The 16924-nt window shown below is 31.4% G+C and overlaps 1 protein-coding gene across 1 annotated transcript; it reads right to left on the minus strand.

The window, feature by feature from the left end:
* Positions 1-1090: 1090 nt before the first annotated feature.
* On the minus strand, positions 1091-16924 carry LOC122593797 (UDP-glycosyltransferase 85A8-like). Its single transcript, XM_043766248.1, has 3 exons — positions 16349-16924; positions 2581-3158; positions 1091-1647 (listed from the first exon to the last, which is right to left on the minus strand). The coding sequence occupies exons 1-3, from the start codon at positions 16875-16877 to the stop codon at positions 1297-1299; spliced, it is 1458 nt and encodes a 485-aa protein (XP_043622183.1). The 5' UTR covers positions 16878-16924; the 3' UTR covers positions 1091-1296.

Here is a 16924-nt window from a genome sequence, read left to right on the forward strand (position 1 = left end):
TTTTAACGGCTTAAAAAAATTTAGTTAAAAGAAATTTTTTTTTTTAATAGTTAGTCAGTTAAACATGAATCGTTACAAGTGATAAAAAAAAACTCATTAAAACGTGTCAGTCAAGAGAGTCAAACCCGGGTAAAACCGGAGATGACTCTATCTAGTTAATCAATGTTACTTAAAAAAATTCAAATTTGAAAATTAGTTTACTTAATAATATTTAATTCACATCAATAATAAAAAGATTTGTATATATTATATGAAACCAAACTTTGTTTAATGTATTGAAAAGTTTATAACCCATTCCCATATAAAAAGATACATTTTTTTTATTATATAGTTATGTAGTAATAAAACTAACTATTGCAAGAATTTGATGCAAATATCTAACCCTACCATTTTAAAATTATAATATTTTCCTTTGATTACAAGTTTACAACCCAATATTAAAAAAACAAAATAAAACAAAACTGAACAATATCATTGGACAAAATTTCAAGTCTTTGGAAGGTTTAGTTTGGAAGCAAGCCAAGTTGCGTTTTCCCCTATATGACCTATAAAAGGCTGAATATAGTGATTGTTCTTGAAACTTCCATATACTATTGAGGGGATGGACATATCGGTCCACGGACCTTGGCTAAAGTACTTTATCATTTTTCATCTTTCATATATTGACCGACTGATTGAAGATTTAAAGGCATATCTTTCCTTTTCACTCTTAACTTTTTTTTTTCTATACTCCCTTATAAAGCAAACTAACTTTAAGTCATTAAGAACCTGATAAGTCTAAAATGTCCCTCACCTTAATACACATTTCTATACCCACCTCTACAATTGGACTAAACTACCCCCGAATCTATCTCATTCTTAAAACAAAATTCCGTCGCAACGCACAGGTATTATGCTCGTTTTTTAATAAATGGTCACTTAAAAAACTTAATTGATGTTTTTATCTTTTTCTACCACCCCTTTAACCTTAAACTTTGACATTTTAAGTCCTTTAGAATTCCATATTCTATTTCCATTATAGTTTTTATGTTATGAATATATGGTGTTAAATCGATTGGCTTCTTAACGGGAACTCAGTTAAATCAGTATATGCTAAACTTTCATGAATAATAACAATACATAAAATTATCATTGTTTTGTAGGTTTACATAAATCGTGGAGACATCAGCTTATTATAACTCACTCTAAATTACAATCAATGCAAACGCAATAATTTGGACCAAGTTCCAATAGGTAAAAACTTTTGCAAGCAAGACTTCTTGAAACATATTAGGTGAATATGAAAGATATATTAGCTCACGTTTTCAAGAGAACATCATTAATCAATCTATCAAGATTGAGATAAGATGATCCATCAATAGAAACAGCTTCCTCAGCTTTCTTTTTCCATTCTAAAATCTTGTCCCGCAACTTCTTTCCTTTCTCCCCATCTATCAACTCCCTCACTTGAGCCTCCACCTCTTCCCTCTTCACGTCGGTATCTATTTCTATTCCGATTTCCCACTCTATACAACAATACCGACAATTCGTTTGTTGCTCTGCAAAAAATGGCCAACAAATCATTGGAACGCCACTGCTAATACTCTCAATTGTCGAGTTCCATCCACTGTGTGTCAAGAATCCTCCTATGGCCGGATGCTTCAAAACCTTTTTACGTAAAATAACAAAAGAACATTATTTACAATTTGTAACTTATCATTTGTCCATGTCATACTATGCAATATGACAGTTTAACATGAACCGATATGAAAAAAAGATAATTGGACGGGGACTCCCTGATCCCATGTATCATTTGGTACCCACTAATCCTCTAGCCAGACTAGTGTCCAGGTCAATCTCAACCTCTTACAAAAAAACAGGCATTCTGAGACTGAAAAATAGAGATTGATTTTCCTGTTTTATCTAGGTTGGTACTTTCGATTAAGTTGTAGTAACTGACAAATCAACAACAACTGATTATCTCAAGTTTGTCTTTGGCAAGACTCGAACCCAGGTTCCCCTAAAAAGTGACGGTTGGTGGCCACTGAGCTATTACCCTGTGGTTAACCGATAACCGGTATATACTATTATATATGGGGATGAGAATATAAGGTTGTTAGGTAGCTAAACTTAGGTGTGAAACACTCACATATTGCTTTTTTAATTTATAAAAATCAGGGGGCCATGTGATTTAATTAAAATTCAACAAATATTAAAAATTTAGTATGTGAAGGTTCTACACCTAAGTTTAGGTGCCGGATAGCCTTATATTCACTTTTCTCATTATTATATGGGATTTGCTAACTAGTGCGGGCACTAGTTAAGAAGCATTTCTAAATATTGCTTTTTTTTTTGCTCTTTTTTAATGGTAAAAAAAAAAAAAAAACTCATAAGCAACATTCGTCTACATCTGCAATTCTTAAAACCTTATTAAATACATATTTATTTTCTTTTCTTTTAATCATTTTATGTGGTTGAAAGCTACTCGTAATACACTTTATACAAATCAGGCAAGTAGTCGTCTGTCTTTTTTTTTATATATATCAACATGGATATAAATCGTGAGAGTGACACTATACATTAATGATGTTAGTTAATTACCTGTTCTTGAGGGCACCAGCTAGTCACCATGCCTCTTCCTTTAGTCTCGTCAACAAACTCCGGTGGCATCATAGCCTCGTCGCCGCCCACAATATCCGGCCTAGTGATCCATAAAAAGTCCTTTTTGCTATTAGCTAGTCCCCATCCAAACTCGGTTAATTGTTCCTTTGTCATGACAGTTATACTTCCAAAATTTACAAAAACAACCGAGCCAGGGGCCTTTGTGTCGAGCCAATTGATGCAACCCACATCTTCCTTCCAAAGATTGGACCCAATTTGTTTCACTTGATGATTTTGCACATATTTTTGCATTAGGTGAAGTGGGCCGATGGTGAATATTCGCGGGTTTTTGGAAATTAAGGGGTTAATACTATCTTGTTCCAAGGCATCAAAAGTGTTGATCACGACTGCTGAGCCTCTAGGGATTGTCTCGGCCTCGGTCATGAGATAGTTGAACAAGATATCGTTTATGTCTGTCGTTCGAATGAAGCTTGGGAAATCCCTTAACTTGATGTTTTTCATCCCGGGAATCCAATCTAAGGTTGTTTCTAAGTAACCATTTGTGACATAACTCATATCTGTAATATATATCAAACATATATATATATATATATAATCAGTATACAAAGTAATCCGTCGTGAAGAACAACAGATGCATAAAATGTTCACATTATTCGAAGTTTTGGGCTATATAACTTGCAAACGAGGGAAATAGTTCCATAGTCAATTCAAATATATAAGCAAAAGTTTTATAAACATTATTATTCAAAGTTTTGGGCTATATAACTTGCAAAGTTGAAGTGTCTCAGTTTTCCAATCAAGGTCTTGTGCTTGAAAGGTATGGGTTCGAGTCTCGAGAGGATAAAGTTTTCTCCTATTAATTGTCGTGCTGTTTGGTGGATTATAAGAGATTTTCCTCCTTCCGATTTTCTGAAAATTCGAATGATATCCTACCTAGGGATGACATACAGACCCGTACCCGATAGGAAATCCGAAACCCGATACCTTTGGGTCGGGTTCGGCTCCGGTTATGCGGGTTTAGGGCCGGGTATGAGGATTCTTTTTTTGCGGGTCTGGCTACAGGGATGGTTTTATATAAAAACTCGCATACCGCCCCGTATACCCGAAACCCGTCTTGAACCCGCATACCCATCCCTTATAATCAAGGTTGTAGATATCAGTTATCGGTTTATTATCGGTCGACCCCCGATAAGTGATAAGTAGGATATACCGGTGATACATCGGGTATATATATATATATACTAACAATATATATAATTTGTAATGCAATTTGAAAAGTAAGACAATGCAAAAGTAACTTATTGGCTTATTGCAACTGGAATATGAAGTAATAAAAAGTAATTACAAGTTTACAACTTTAAATTATAACAAAAAGGAAAATAAAGAAAGTATAGGATAAAGAAATTACTTAACTAATTACAACTCGAAATAAAGAATTGTTGAATATAAGCTAAAATAATAAATAATTAATTAACAATTAACTAAAACAAAAACAAAGAAGAAAAGAAAATAAGAAACTTACTGGAGCATAAATAGCTGTTGCCAGAGGTGGATTGGCCAGCGGTGGATCCGCCGGCGACTGGAATCGCCGGAAATCACAGCCACATGTAGGTCGGGGGTGGGGAATAGCAAGGTGGGGTTTAGGTGTGTGAGAGGCTGAAAGAAGTGAATGAGAATGGAAGCCAGAAACCCTAAAATATTATTTTAACCCCCCCCCCCTTTTTAATAAAAAGTCAACTTTTTTTGTTGGTCGAAATGGCCGATATTGGCCGATAAGTTCCAAGATTGATTGAAATTTGACCAAAACGATAACTGGATCCGATAACTCATTTTTCGTATGAGTGAAGGGTTGACATCGGCCAAGATGGCCGATATTTACAACATTGCTTATAATAAGTTATAATAATTAGTTACCATTGTCGTTTTGAAATTGTTTGCTGACCAATGTGTTTTGATCAATTATTTCGTAAACCTCAAAAGCTTCTGACTTGTTTTGTATAAGTTTCTTGTTTTTTTAACACTAGTAAATCATCACTAAGGGGCAATTTGATTCACATAATGTTTTTAATGAAATTGGAATCTATCAAAGAAATTGAAATCTGAAAGAATTAAAAATTTTAATAATTGTCTTTAGTTTGGTTGACAGAATTCGATGAAATTCAACTAAAATAATTTGAATATAAATTAGGTCAAACGACAAACATAACCTTTATTATACTTTAAATTTTTTTTATTATAATGACATACTATTTAACAATAATAATAATAATAATAATAATAATAATAATAATAATAATAAATAACACTTTTATTAAAATTTTCATAAAAATTATATAATAATAATAATAATCCATAATAATAATAATAATAATAATAATAATAACAATAAATACAGAGATTTAAGTAATTTAACACAAAACAACACACAAAAGTACAAAATACATATTCACCAAACCCCATTTGTCGTCTCCGACGGCTTTGTTGACCACCACACACCACATATAACACCTCTTTGAAACCGCCATATTCATCTCTTTAGCGGCTTTATTCATATAGATCTAACGCACACACACACACAAACAAAACACACAGTCAAAGGCGGTGATTGTTTTCGCGAAAGCATCAATGGTTGTGGTTGTTACTCCAAGAAGCAGTGACAGTGGTGTCTACCGTTTCTCGGGTAAGCAGCAGCGATGATGGCTACTGTTACTTTGATAAATAACAACGTGATAATTTTTAATCCAATAAGCAACAATTGTACGTGGTGGTGGTTATTCCGGTGAGCTACTAAATAAATAACTTAAAGTTTAATAATAGAGGCTAGAGGAGGTTTTTTTTATTTTTAGTCAAAATTGATAAATTCCATTGGAATTTTAAAAAATTCCATAACATATAACATATCGAAGGAATTTCAAATTCAATGTTTTATGAAATTGGATGGAAAGTTGTAGAATTCCATCAATTTTGTGAACCAAACATGGTTAGGAATGGAATTCAAAATTCCAATTCCTAAGGGAGTGTTTGGTTCATTGGAATTCATAGGAATTAGAATCCTTCACTTGTTTGGTTGAGAAAAGAATGAAATTGGAATATAAAAAATTCCATCAAATTCTTTAAAATGTGGAATTTACAATTCCTTCAAAAAGCTGATGGAATGTTCATAGATTCAAAGGAATCCATTCATCTTTACTAAAATACCCTCTAACAACTAATCACAAAAATAAAAAACCTACCATGATTTTAGTAACCGATGGATGTTAACCACCATCACCATCCACCACCACCACAACTGCCATCTCAGTGCCGCCGCTTATATTTCCGGTCGCCGTCGTTACTCATATTTTCGGCTAACACCTGTTTCAAACTCAATCCTTTTTCTTTGGTTAAATAGTTTGTTTGTTGTTTATGGTTGTTGGATTTGGGATAGATAATAAATTGTTTGATTTAATAAAAGAACTATCGCTTGAGCAAAAAAGAAAAAGGGAACGAGAGTTGCAGGTATGGTGGTGACTTTTTGGGAAGATGAAAAGAAAGTCATATTATTGATGTGGGGTTGTGACATCTATGATTATTATTATTATTTTATTTTATATAAAAGTTTTATTATATAAAAGATGTGTGATATTAATAAAATTGTTATTATAATGAAAAATAAAAATTTTAGAAAAGGGTAATTTGGTCATTGAGTTTAAACTCTATCAGCTGAATTCCATTGAATTCTGTCAATCAAACACGTAATATACTTTAAAACTTTCAGATTTCAATTCCCTTAAATTCCAATTCCTTTGTCGGATTCCAATTCCATTAAAAATATTCTGCGAACCAAACGGCCCCTAAGAATTCCAATGAATTCCGCGAACCAAACACCCTATAACTTATTTCAAAATGCACCCATAAATACGAATTATACAAAATGTCTACATTATATGCTATTTCCAATTATTTTAAAAAGTATGAAATTTTAATTTAACAAGCTAAAAAGATATTACATAAATATTTATAGTAAGTAAAAAGATTTTTAAAAATAACAATAATAACAGATCCCCGATTACTCGTAGGGATACTCGTTACCTGACAAGTAGTAACTAACGGGGACCTGTTGTGTTTGGGATGAGGATTTTTAATTGGGTCCGGGTCTGGGTTTAGCTAAACCCAGACCATACTTCCTACCCGAATGACGTAGATGTCGATAAGTGGAATGAATAAACTCATACGTAACAAAAAAAAATTGCCAACGAGGAAAAAAGTTCCATGGCTCTAGTCAATCTCTTGTATAAATAAAACAACCTTCTTTCTAGAAGCCGTTTCCTGGCTGTGTTTCTAGAAACAATGATGTCAGCTTTTTTCTTCCCAAATAGTTTTTCCTGCCCTAGATGGAAATTTCATTCTCTTCTTTTCTCTCTGTAGATTTTTTTCTTCACCTTCGTTTTAGCGGTCGAACAACAAAGCATTTGTAATGGATTTCTGCTTATTGTGTTTTGCCACATACATGGAATGCTAGGTAGTACATTATTAATGCAATGAGAAGTAGGATACTCTTTATATGGTCGTTTCAGTTTTGAAGTATTTAGCAGTATTGTTGACACTCGGGTTTAGACTTACATCGATTGTCTACATATAAAGAAGACAAATAAGTCAACAACGAACACAAAATCTAATAAATGGGTCAAGTAAATTGAACTGTTGAACATACGGGTATACAACCGTCTAAAATGGCTTTATTTGGAAAATTGGATCGTTGTAATAACTAGTACGATTAATATAGTTTTTGTTCCTATCTTTAACGCATTAGACGTTCATGGAAAATGTTCAAATTTTGGACAAAGAAAGTTTTTGTGGGTCAACCCGTCCTGTTTTATAATAAGTTTTGACCCATAATAAAATCTAAGCCATTTTGACCCATTAACTAAACCACCGTTATGACTTATGATGCAAGTAAAATTAAAACCAAGTTAAAGATATTCGCACTTTCAGATGTGATGTATAGGCAATGGTGAAATGACATGGAGTATACGTACGAACCTGTAAGGCGCTCACCTCTCTTTCATGTGAATTGGTTTTAATTTTACGTAATTGCAAGATAACCACGTAATTGTTTTTTTTTTTTAAATTTTACGTGACCAGGATTGAACCCAGGTTGTTTATCTAATTCAAATATATAAGCAAAAGTTTTATAAGCATTTGACAGTTACTTATAACAGAAAAATATACCGTAAAAAATTACAATAAAGGGATATAAAAAAATTTATAGCTGAGTATTCGAAAACAAATATTAAGATAAAAAAATATGCCACTAATAAGGTATAAAAAAAAAATGTCCATCATGTTAAGTTTTACAGTGGTAAAAAATGTCACGGTTAGGTAAAAAAATGACACATCAATCAATTTTAAAAAATCTTATGGAATCATAATTTTTTTTTTTTTTCATTTATATAAGAGATTCCATAGTTTATACTCTATTAACAAACTATCATCTGCTCTTTTCAATTCTTTACTTTTAAAATAAATAAAATATCTTTCATTTTTAACACATTCCTAATTCACACATTAAATCTACCTAATATATCCTTAAAATATTTTCCAACCATATTTATCTAAACTATCTATCTCCTTTATTAATTAATTTAAATATTTTCACATAATATCTTTATAATACTCTTAATAAAAATATTTACAAAAAATACATTCCTTAACCATAAAATAACTATACTACCATTTACACCAATTACAAATTAATAACTATATCGTTACCACCACCGCCACCATCACCCCTGTTGCCGTTACTGCCGCCGCATTGCGTGGATACCCATCTCTTTATTCTATATGTCATTTTTTAGATGAGTTTTCATTGTCCATCGTGATATAATTGATGCATGAAGATTCATATAATACGATTATAAATTTTTTTAAAATAAAAAGATTATTATATTATTTATTTAAATAACTGATTCATCTGAACCATAAATGCTATGAATATATATTAGTCCTAACACTCGTATAATATACGGTAGCTATATAGATTGTATCATAAAAAAATTTGAATATGTCCCATACATGATTCGTGATTATGAAATAAATTGTAGTTAAAGTATATTGATGATCAAAACTAAATTATAATAAACATATTTTGATAATATAATATATGTTTAGTTTGAGTTTTGAATTTATCTTAAATTTTTAGATTCACATCAAAAGTGAAACTTGTAAGCATAATGGAAGACAACAAATAACCTTGTGATTTAAGATCGTAAACTAAAAATTTTGAAGTATTGATGTTAATAATTTATTATAAGTAATATAAGTAATAAGAGTTGAAGAATTGAGAAAGAAAAAGAGACAATTTTTCAATGAGAAAACGAATCAAATTAGGTTATAATGTCTAAGTATTAACAAGTCAAAAGTTAAAGTTTAATTATATGTCTAATTAAAAAAATTAAATCTATATACAATTAAAAAACCTAATTTAATAAAATAAATAAATTAAAAGGACACGTGTCAATCAAGGATTAGACACGTGTGGTTTAAAAAATATCTCAATGTTGTTTTAATTTATTGATTGATACTCGTATCTATACTATATTATAAAACAGATTTCCTCTAGATTTTCAACATTGAACTAAAATTTTCAATATTGATTTTAAGTAATTCTCCAAAATGTCTCTCCCATCTATTCTATATTTACCTAAAATAACTATAATACTCTTTCTTTCTCCTCAAATCTCAATCAATCATTTTTTTTCTCTCTCCTGCATAAATCATTTTATTCTTCTAACTCTTTCAAAATCTTTTATCTAAAAAACAGTACATCGATAAAGTATAAAAATTATATGGATGTTCTTAAAATTTTATGCTCTTTCATTAGAGATGTCATTCGATATACTTTCGATGAATTTTTAAATCTGAGGGCGGAGCCCGTACGGCTAAGGCATTTGGCTATGACACTCTATGGCCTATCACCCATTATGACCTTCACCCTCACCGTCGCAACGCGCGGATAATTACTCTCATACCCATAGGTGCCCCTGTGGTTGTCGTTATTATTTGTTTCCACTCTGTGTTTTTTTTTTCATTGCTAGGTACCCCTATGGTTCGTGTTAATTTCATTAGGTGCCCTTCTGACTAATAGCCGTTAATCTCACACCGTTAAGTTCCTCATGTGCATTGCACATAAGGGCATTTTAATCTTTTTACATCCAAAGCACTCAATCTTCTCCTTCTTTCTTCTTTGGATCTGCTTCTCTCCTCCATCCCCAACCATTTTTTTCTTTCAATATTCTTCAATTTCTTTTATTCCTATTTTTCAATCATCATCATCTCTAACCATCTAAATCTATATTTATATATCTTTCTATACCTAATAATCTATATATAAATGGAAATACATATACATACACATCAAATCTATACACATATAAAGATGTACAATCATCATTTTCGGCCATTATAGTCCACTGACACCATAACTGCCACCATGGCCGCTGCCATCGTCAATGGATCGGGTTAAAGAAACCCACCACCTGTTGCTACCATATATATATCTATATGTATATCTATATCTAAATTTACTACTCCGATCACCTCACCTCATATACAAAATCCAGCCACCACCCTATACTGCGCCCGTCAAATCTGGTCACCATCCCACACCACCGATTTTTTCAACAGTGGTTATTTCCAAAGGTGGTGGTTGCCGCCTTATCTACTTCCACTTCTTGATCTACACTATTTTAAAGTTGTAATTGTAGTGATTTTATTTTTAAGTTTTGTTTTATATATTAACAAGCTAATATACGAATTAGATTTTTTGTTTGTGTGTGACATTGTGTTTCTGAATAACAATGTAACATTCAATTTGTGGGTTTGAATTTTATTATTTTATTATTATTTGTTAATGATATATTTTGGTTTATATTAATGTTATTTGGTGGTTAAAAAGAGAAGTTAGATGGAAAAAAAAGATGAGTTTGATCTATAAAGGAAGATGCAGAAGAAGGAGATGGTGTTTTAGAGGCAAAAAGACGGATATGCCCTCATGTGCAATGCACATGAGCGTTTTAACGGAGAGAAATTGACGATCGTTAGTCAGATTGGCACCTAATGAAATTAACATGAACCATAAGGGTACCTAGCAATGAAAAAAAAGCATAGGGTGGAAACAAATAATATCGACAACCACAGGGCACCTAATGAAATTAACTCGAAAACAAATTTGGAAACTTTGATGCCACTAAATCCAATATTCGACACGATGCCAAGTTTCTCTTTCCCGAGCCGTCCATGACACAACCGATAAGAACATCATATCGCTAATATATAGTAGTCACGTCAGTGTTATAAAGTTCCAAATGATCAACCGAAAAACCGCAGGTATAGGGGTCCAATTCTTAGAAGATCGATATCTTTTTGTGGTACAAGAGTTTACCAAATTTATGGTGATAGACATGACACATAACATCTACTCGTATTTATCTTTTTGCGAAGTTTCTTTAAAAATACCTAAAAAACACCTTAAAAAAGAAGATGATCTATATATCGGCATCGCTCTAATTGTTTTTAGTCGTCTTTTTGGGAGGTGTGGTTAGGAACAACAAAGTAACAGAAGAGCCTCCGATAAAAGTTGTATGTTATTATTCTATTCGTTGAATACAAGATGTAGATAAAAACAATACAAAGTAAAATATTATTTAGCATGTCACCCTCGTATAACAATGGGTGAATATGACGTGGTTAAATATTAATTGTGACGCTCGCTTATAATATATTGATTGCTATATATAAAGGATATAAACTTAAGTGTTACATTTCGTATTTGAGAAACCCACAAATAGTTTACGTTCAATCTAAAATAAACTACTAAAAGAATCCATTAAAAAAGAAATAGAAATTTAATCGTACTCACTTCCAATAGAAATTGCAACTTTTATATCCAAATTTCACATATGAGTTAATTGCAAAAGTGAGCCAAATTTCACATATGAGTTAATTGCAAAAGTGGTCACTGTGGTTTACACATTTTAGTAATGGGTGTCCCTTTTTAAGTATCGTTTCAATGGGGTCCTTGTTTCGAGAAATTTTTGCAAAATTGGCCCCTTTTTAACGGAACCATTAGCGAATGTCGTCAAGTCTTAACAGAAGGGACCATCATTGCTAGTGAACTCAGAAAGAACCCTATTGCTTAAATGAAAAAACCATAGGTACCAATCTTGCAATTAACAACTTGATATCTTTTTTGATTTAACTCAAGAGATTGCAACATACAATTGTCAGTGTGTCAGGTCCCTAATTAGTAAACTTATACATAGTTTAAAATTTTAATAATGACGATGTACCTTTTATAATTTTTTTTACTTTGAAATATAATTGATATATAAACTTTTATAATTATTTATAGTTACGAAATTAGAGGTTATATGTTTGAAATTTGATATTACCAATACGTAAAACATGTTCAAAAAATATAATTACCATATATGGTTTTTTAGTTCCCTGTGTAACATGTTAAACATTTATGCAGCTCGTGGATTAATAAATACTAATTAATAAATATATAGTTTATTTTAATATAGATCATAACAAACTTTTTAATGTGTTTTTTATATATATCGAGTAATAGAGTTTGTTATTTTAAGATTGAATATAAATTATTATATGGATTTGATTATCATCAACAATTGAAGCATTTACAAATTTTAAAATATTTTTGTAGAAATATGTTTTAATAATTTAATTGTCAATAATCATGAAAAGCTAAAGTATGTTAATATTTATATTTAAATTAAGTATTTATTAATTTTCATTCTTTTATAGAAAAGTTAAAAAGTATAATCAGGGATCTGACGCACTGACAATTGTATGTTGCAATGTCTTGAATTAACTCAAAAAAAATATTAAGTTGTTAATTGCAAGATTGGTCCCTATGGTTTTTCCATTTTAGCAATGGGGATCGATCTTGAATTACTGGCTATGATGGTCCCTTTTGTTAAGACTTGACGACAACCACTAACGGTCCTGTTCAAAAAGGACCAATCTTGCAAAAATTTCTCAAAATAGAGACTCCCATTACAACGATACTTAAAAAGGAACCCCCATTGCTAATATGTGTAACCACATAAACCAATTTTACAATTAACTCTTCACATATTAACATTTTAACTTTCTTTTAGTGTTACTCACCTCTTTTTCTCCCCACACCCAAAACATTCCTATGCAAATAAATTATATGTCATTTGAGTTTGTATCAAATGACCAAATTGCCATTTGCTTAGTTTGAAAAATGAATGATTTTGATTTATAATAATGATTCAAATACTGTCTAACTTAAGTCTTAAAATTTTAAATAGGGATAGAGGAAATGATTTATATATAGTAATGATAGTTAATTTTATATTAATATTAATCTCTATATTAAATAAAAGATAATTTTTAAAATTTTTTTTCTAAATTTTTTAATAAAAGATAACTTTTTAAAATTTTTTTTTTCTAATACTATATTAATATTAATCTCTACATTAAGTTCAAATAACTTATTTGTCATCTTTAATTTTTTTTTTAAAATTTATTATTTTTTCTATTTAATTTATTTATGATGTCATAAAACATTTTCCTTTCTAAAATTTATTACATTTTTATTTTTGTTGTTTTTATGATGTTATTTTTAAATAAAATAATTTTATGTTCTTTTAAAAGCTCTAATAGTTTATACATGATCTTTAAGTTTCATTATATAAATAATTTTATCATAACAAAATTTTTAATTTGTCAACATATTATGTAGGTTAATAAGTTAATTATAAGGTATATTATTTCAAGGTTACGAGTACCGTTGGATTTTCGTAACTTCAATGGTGAAGATACATTTTCATAAAACTTTTATTAGAATGCCCGGGTTATACTCGGATGGCCGGATCAATTAGCTAGTTATTATTATTAATCTAATCATTTTTTTTTCTTTACAAAATGTTATGACACGTTGACACCGACTATAGGAGACCTTTACTCCATTTTGCGGTCATGTCTCTTTGTCAGCAATAACTCTATGGATCTTGCAGAGTGAACTTTGTAAATTAATGTTAAAAAAAAGAACTTTATAAATTGGGATCTGAAATACAATAATAGTATATGGGTTTGAGTAATTTATTTGAACATTATTGTATATCCACGACTACGAGACCACGAATCATTAAACAACCTTATAGAAAGTATAGTTAGAGCCGTTGGATTTTCGTAACTTCAATACCAAAGATACATTTTTATTAAACTTTTATTAGTATTATCGAATTAAACTCGGATCAATTAAATAGTTAATGTATGGAAAAAAAATTATATATAGTAAAATGCACATGCTTACAACGTCAATGTAATTAACGGCTATTCAATTGGGACCATAAAAATTTTGTTAAAAATCAACAAAAAGTAAAGAATATCTATTCGGCATTATTTTTATTATCATCTCTACACAGAAAGATAAAAAAAAAAAAAAGAGTAAAATGCACGTGCTTGTAAACTCCGTATAGTTGCGAAATTTCTATTGGGACCATATGACAACTTGCTAATGGGACAGCATCAATAGAACCAATATATAGTATATCACTGCTGATTTTTTTGTTTTTGAACGTTTATCACTGCTGATTTAGATACTCTATTAAAGAATGCGATATCATCTTTAATACGTAATCTGTATTAAATTTAATTATTAATTAAAATTTTGTAGTTTTTTTTTTAATTCGTAAACTATTTACTAACACGGTACCCGCGTAATATGATATTGTTTGTGAAGACAGCAGTGTGGTAATTAATTTTTTTTTTTGGGGGGGGGGGGAGAAAATCAATGTAAAAGTAATTGATATAAATAGTTAATAGAGATATTTTAAAGGATAGATGACTGATTCTGTGATATAATCATTAAGTGTATTTTAGACATTTTTCCTCATAAAACATTCAAGATGGGGGTTATTCTTTTTATAAGATGATATATATATATATATCAAATGACATAACCTATTTTTTTTTTCAAATACTTATTCGCTTTCCAACTATATTATATTATGTTTCTACATTTCCATTGTATATGATTCTCTCGTAACAAACATGCTCTCAAGAACAGAGATATGTTTACTCAAAAATTGATATTCCTCTAGAATGAGAATTAGGTATATAAAAAGACATAGGGATGAGCCTAAATTTACATTTGAAAAGGGAAATCCCAAAAATAAGCGGATAAGCCCATATTTTTTTTTAAGTGTATAAGTTCAAAAAATTTTTTAAAATCAATTTATATTCGGCATCAGGGGATAACTCTGAATATAACGGTGAAATCTTTACACATATTTTTGATTATGACATGTAGATCATGAGTTTTTATAGGTGGTTTAAAGAAAAAAAAACCTTCAAAACTCGTCGATTTGAAAAATAAAAGTGTGACTAGGGGTAGAACCAGAAATGAGTCGCATCAGTTGTTCTAGTTTTCATTTTCTAGTTTGTAATTTGAAAAGTAATTTTTCATTTTGACAAAAAATTTAATGGATTTTATATGACAATAATGTAATCATCAACTCTCTAGTATTCAGCACTAACTTGTGATAATATACGTTGTCGTATGCCATATCGAACAAATGATCTACTTATCCATAAAATTGTACGTATTTTACATAAGTAAATACGAGATCATTGATCGTACAAGGTGAATACTACCATGAACATATCATTTGCCAATGGCCTTGTTATACATCAAAATGCATCAAAATGTAGTTTTTAAGTGCATGTTCTCGTTTTAACTTGGTTCTCATTTGATAGCCACCCTATATACTCTTTTATATATATATATATATATATATATATATATATATATATATATATTATATATATGTAGATTTGAGTTATTTTGAGTATAAGGGAAAAACAAGTACAAAAAGTACAACCTTCTTCCTTCTTCTCCGGCGAACAACCACCACCACTACCTCCGACGACTTTCCTGCAAGAATCAGGTTCATTTTCGGGTGGATACGGTATGGGCCAGTGGCCCTCATCCGTTCTAAACTGGTTGTCAAGGGACGCATATGAGAATCGTATGTATTTGATAGGCGGCGATCCAAGAGATGGTTACGGTTTGCTATGGTACCGACGAAGCCCTTGCTGCCGGCACCGGCGCCGTGGTTGGGGTGGTCGGAGATGATGGTGGCCGGTGGTGGTTGTGTCGCCAGAGAAGGAGGTGGTGGCTGGCAGCGGCAGTCTCGCCGGAGAAGAAGCATGCTGCTGGCCGGAGAAGGAGAAAGAAGGCTTGGTCTGATCCGTCCAAAGCTTTGATCCAACAGCTGTGGAGTGTACTTTTGCACCTTTTTTTTTCCATGTGTACTCAATTTAACTTTGCTCTATTGATGTATATGTATATTATGGAAATTACAGTGGTTTTACCACCAGTCAGTTTTTGGACGCATAGGTTTTTCCTAAACGTGAAGTTAAGTGGGTACGTTATGGCTCTGTCCAGGTTGGACTAGTTGTTGAGTAAGTAAGTAAGTAACACCAATGCGGTCTTTTACGGATTTTTGGGTCTCAATATTATCTTATTCGACATTATATGAATGAGGTTAAAATGTAAAGTATTAAGTGTTACGCTTACCAAAAGTAGCAAGTCTGCTTCCAGATTTTACGAAAAGATACAAATAAAACATAGCTACGTTTTTGGCTTCTTGCCACTAATAATTATAAATTAACCTATAAGTATGATCAAGTTGAATTTAGTAAATTTTACCTTTGAGGGGAGTGTAACCTTTTTCAATAAGCTCACGATAGTAAGTGTAAGCCAAAATCCCACAAGCACTTGGTGTCCAAAATAGAACTTCTGGCAACCCAAACCTGTCAGCAGCTTCAAGTGTAAAGCTCATGCATCCATCCGACACTATACAGCTAACAGGCGGTACGCCGGATTGATCATTTTTAGCATCATTATTAAGCCTAGTAATGACCTCACAAAAGGGTTCCAAACTATGTTTAGCTACACTTTCACATAGAGCAGCAACTGGCTGGGTGGCATCAGCATCAGATGGTGGAAGGCCATCTGTAATGGAGTAGAAACGAAAATCGGGCAGGCCATCGAGGGAAAAGGGACCATTGGACCGGAGCAAGCGTTTATGGTTGTAGTGAGTGTTTACAAAGGAGATGTGGAAGCCTTTAGAGTGAAGGAGTTTAGCTAGTTTTGTCATGGGGTTGATATGGCCTTGTGCTGGGTAAGGGATACATACCACATGTGGTTTCTTAGTACTTTTTGGTATAGAACCCATTTGATACGCTATAGTGGAGTACTACTGGTGTGGAGAAGAGATAAAGC

The sequence above is a fragment of the Erigeron canadensis genome, chromosome 3 (genome assembly GCF_010389155.1).
Source record: "Erigeron canadensis isolate Cc75 chromosome 3, C_canadensis_v1, whole genome shotgun sequence".
Taxonomy (NCBI): Eukaryota; Viridiplantae; Streptophyta; class Magnoliopsida; order Asterales; family Asteraceae; genus Erigeron; species Erigeron canadensis.

What these genes read in the sequence shown, in the direction of transcription:
- LOC122593797 (XM_043766248.1), bottom strand. Translation starts at nt 16,877, where the DNA reads ATGGGTTCTATACCAAAAAGTACTAAGAAACCACATGTGGTATGTATC. An exon ending in AGGTTACACTCCCCTCAAAG is followed by an intron (nt 3,159 to 16,348) that starts GTAAAATTTACT and finishes TATATATTACAG; the next exon opens with ATATGAGTTATGTCACAAAT. An exon ending in GCTGGTGCCCTCAAGAACAG is followed by an intron (nt 1,648 to 2,580) that starts GTAATTAACTAA and finishes TTACGTAAAAAG; the next exon opens with GTTTTGAAGCATCCGGCCAT.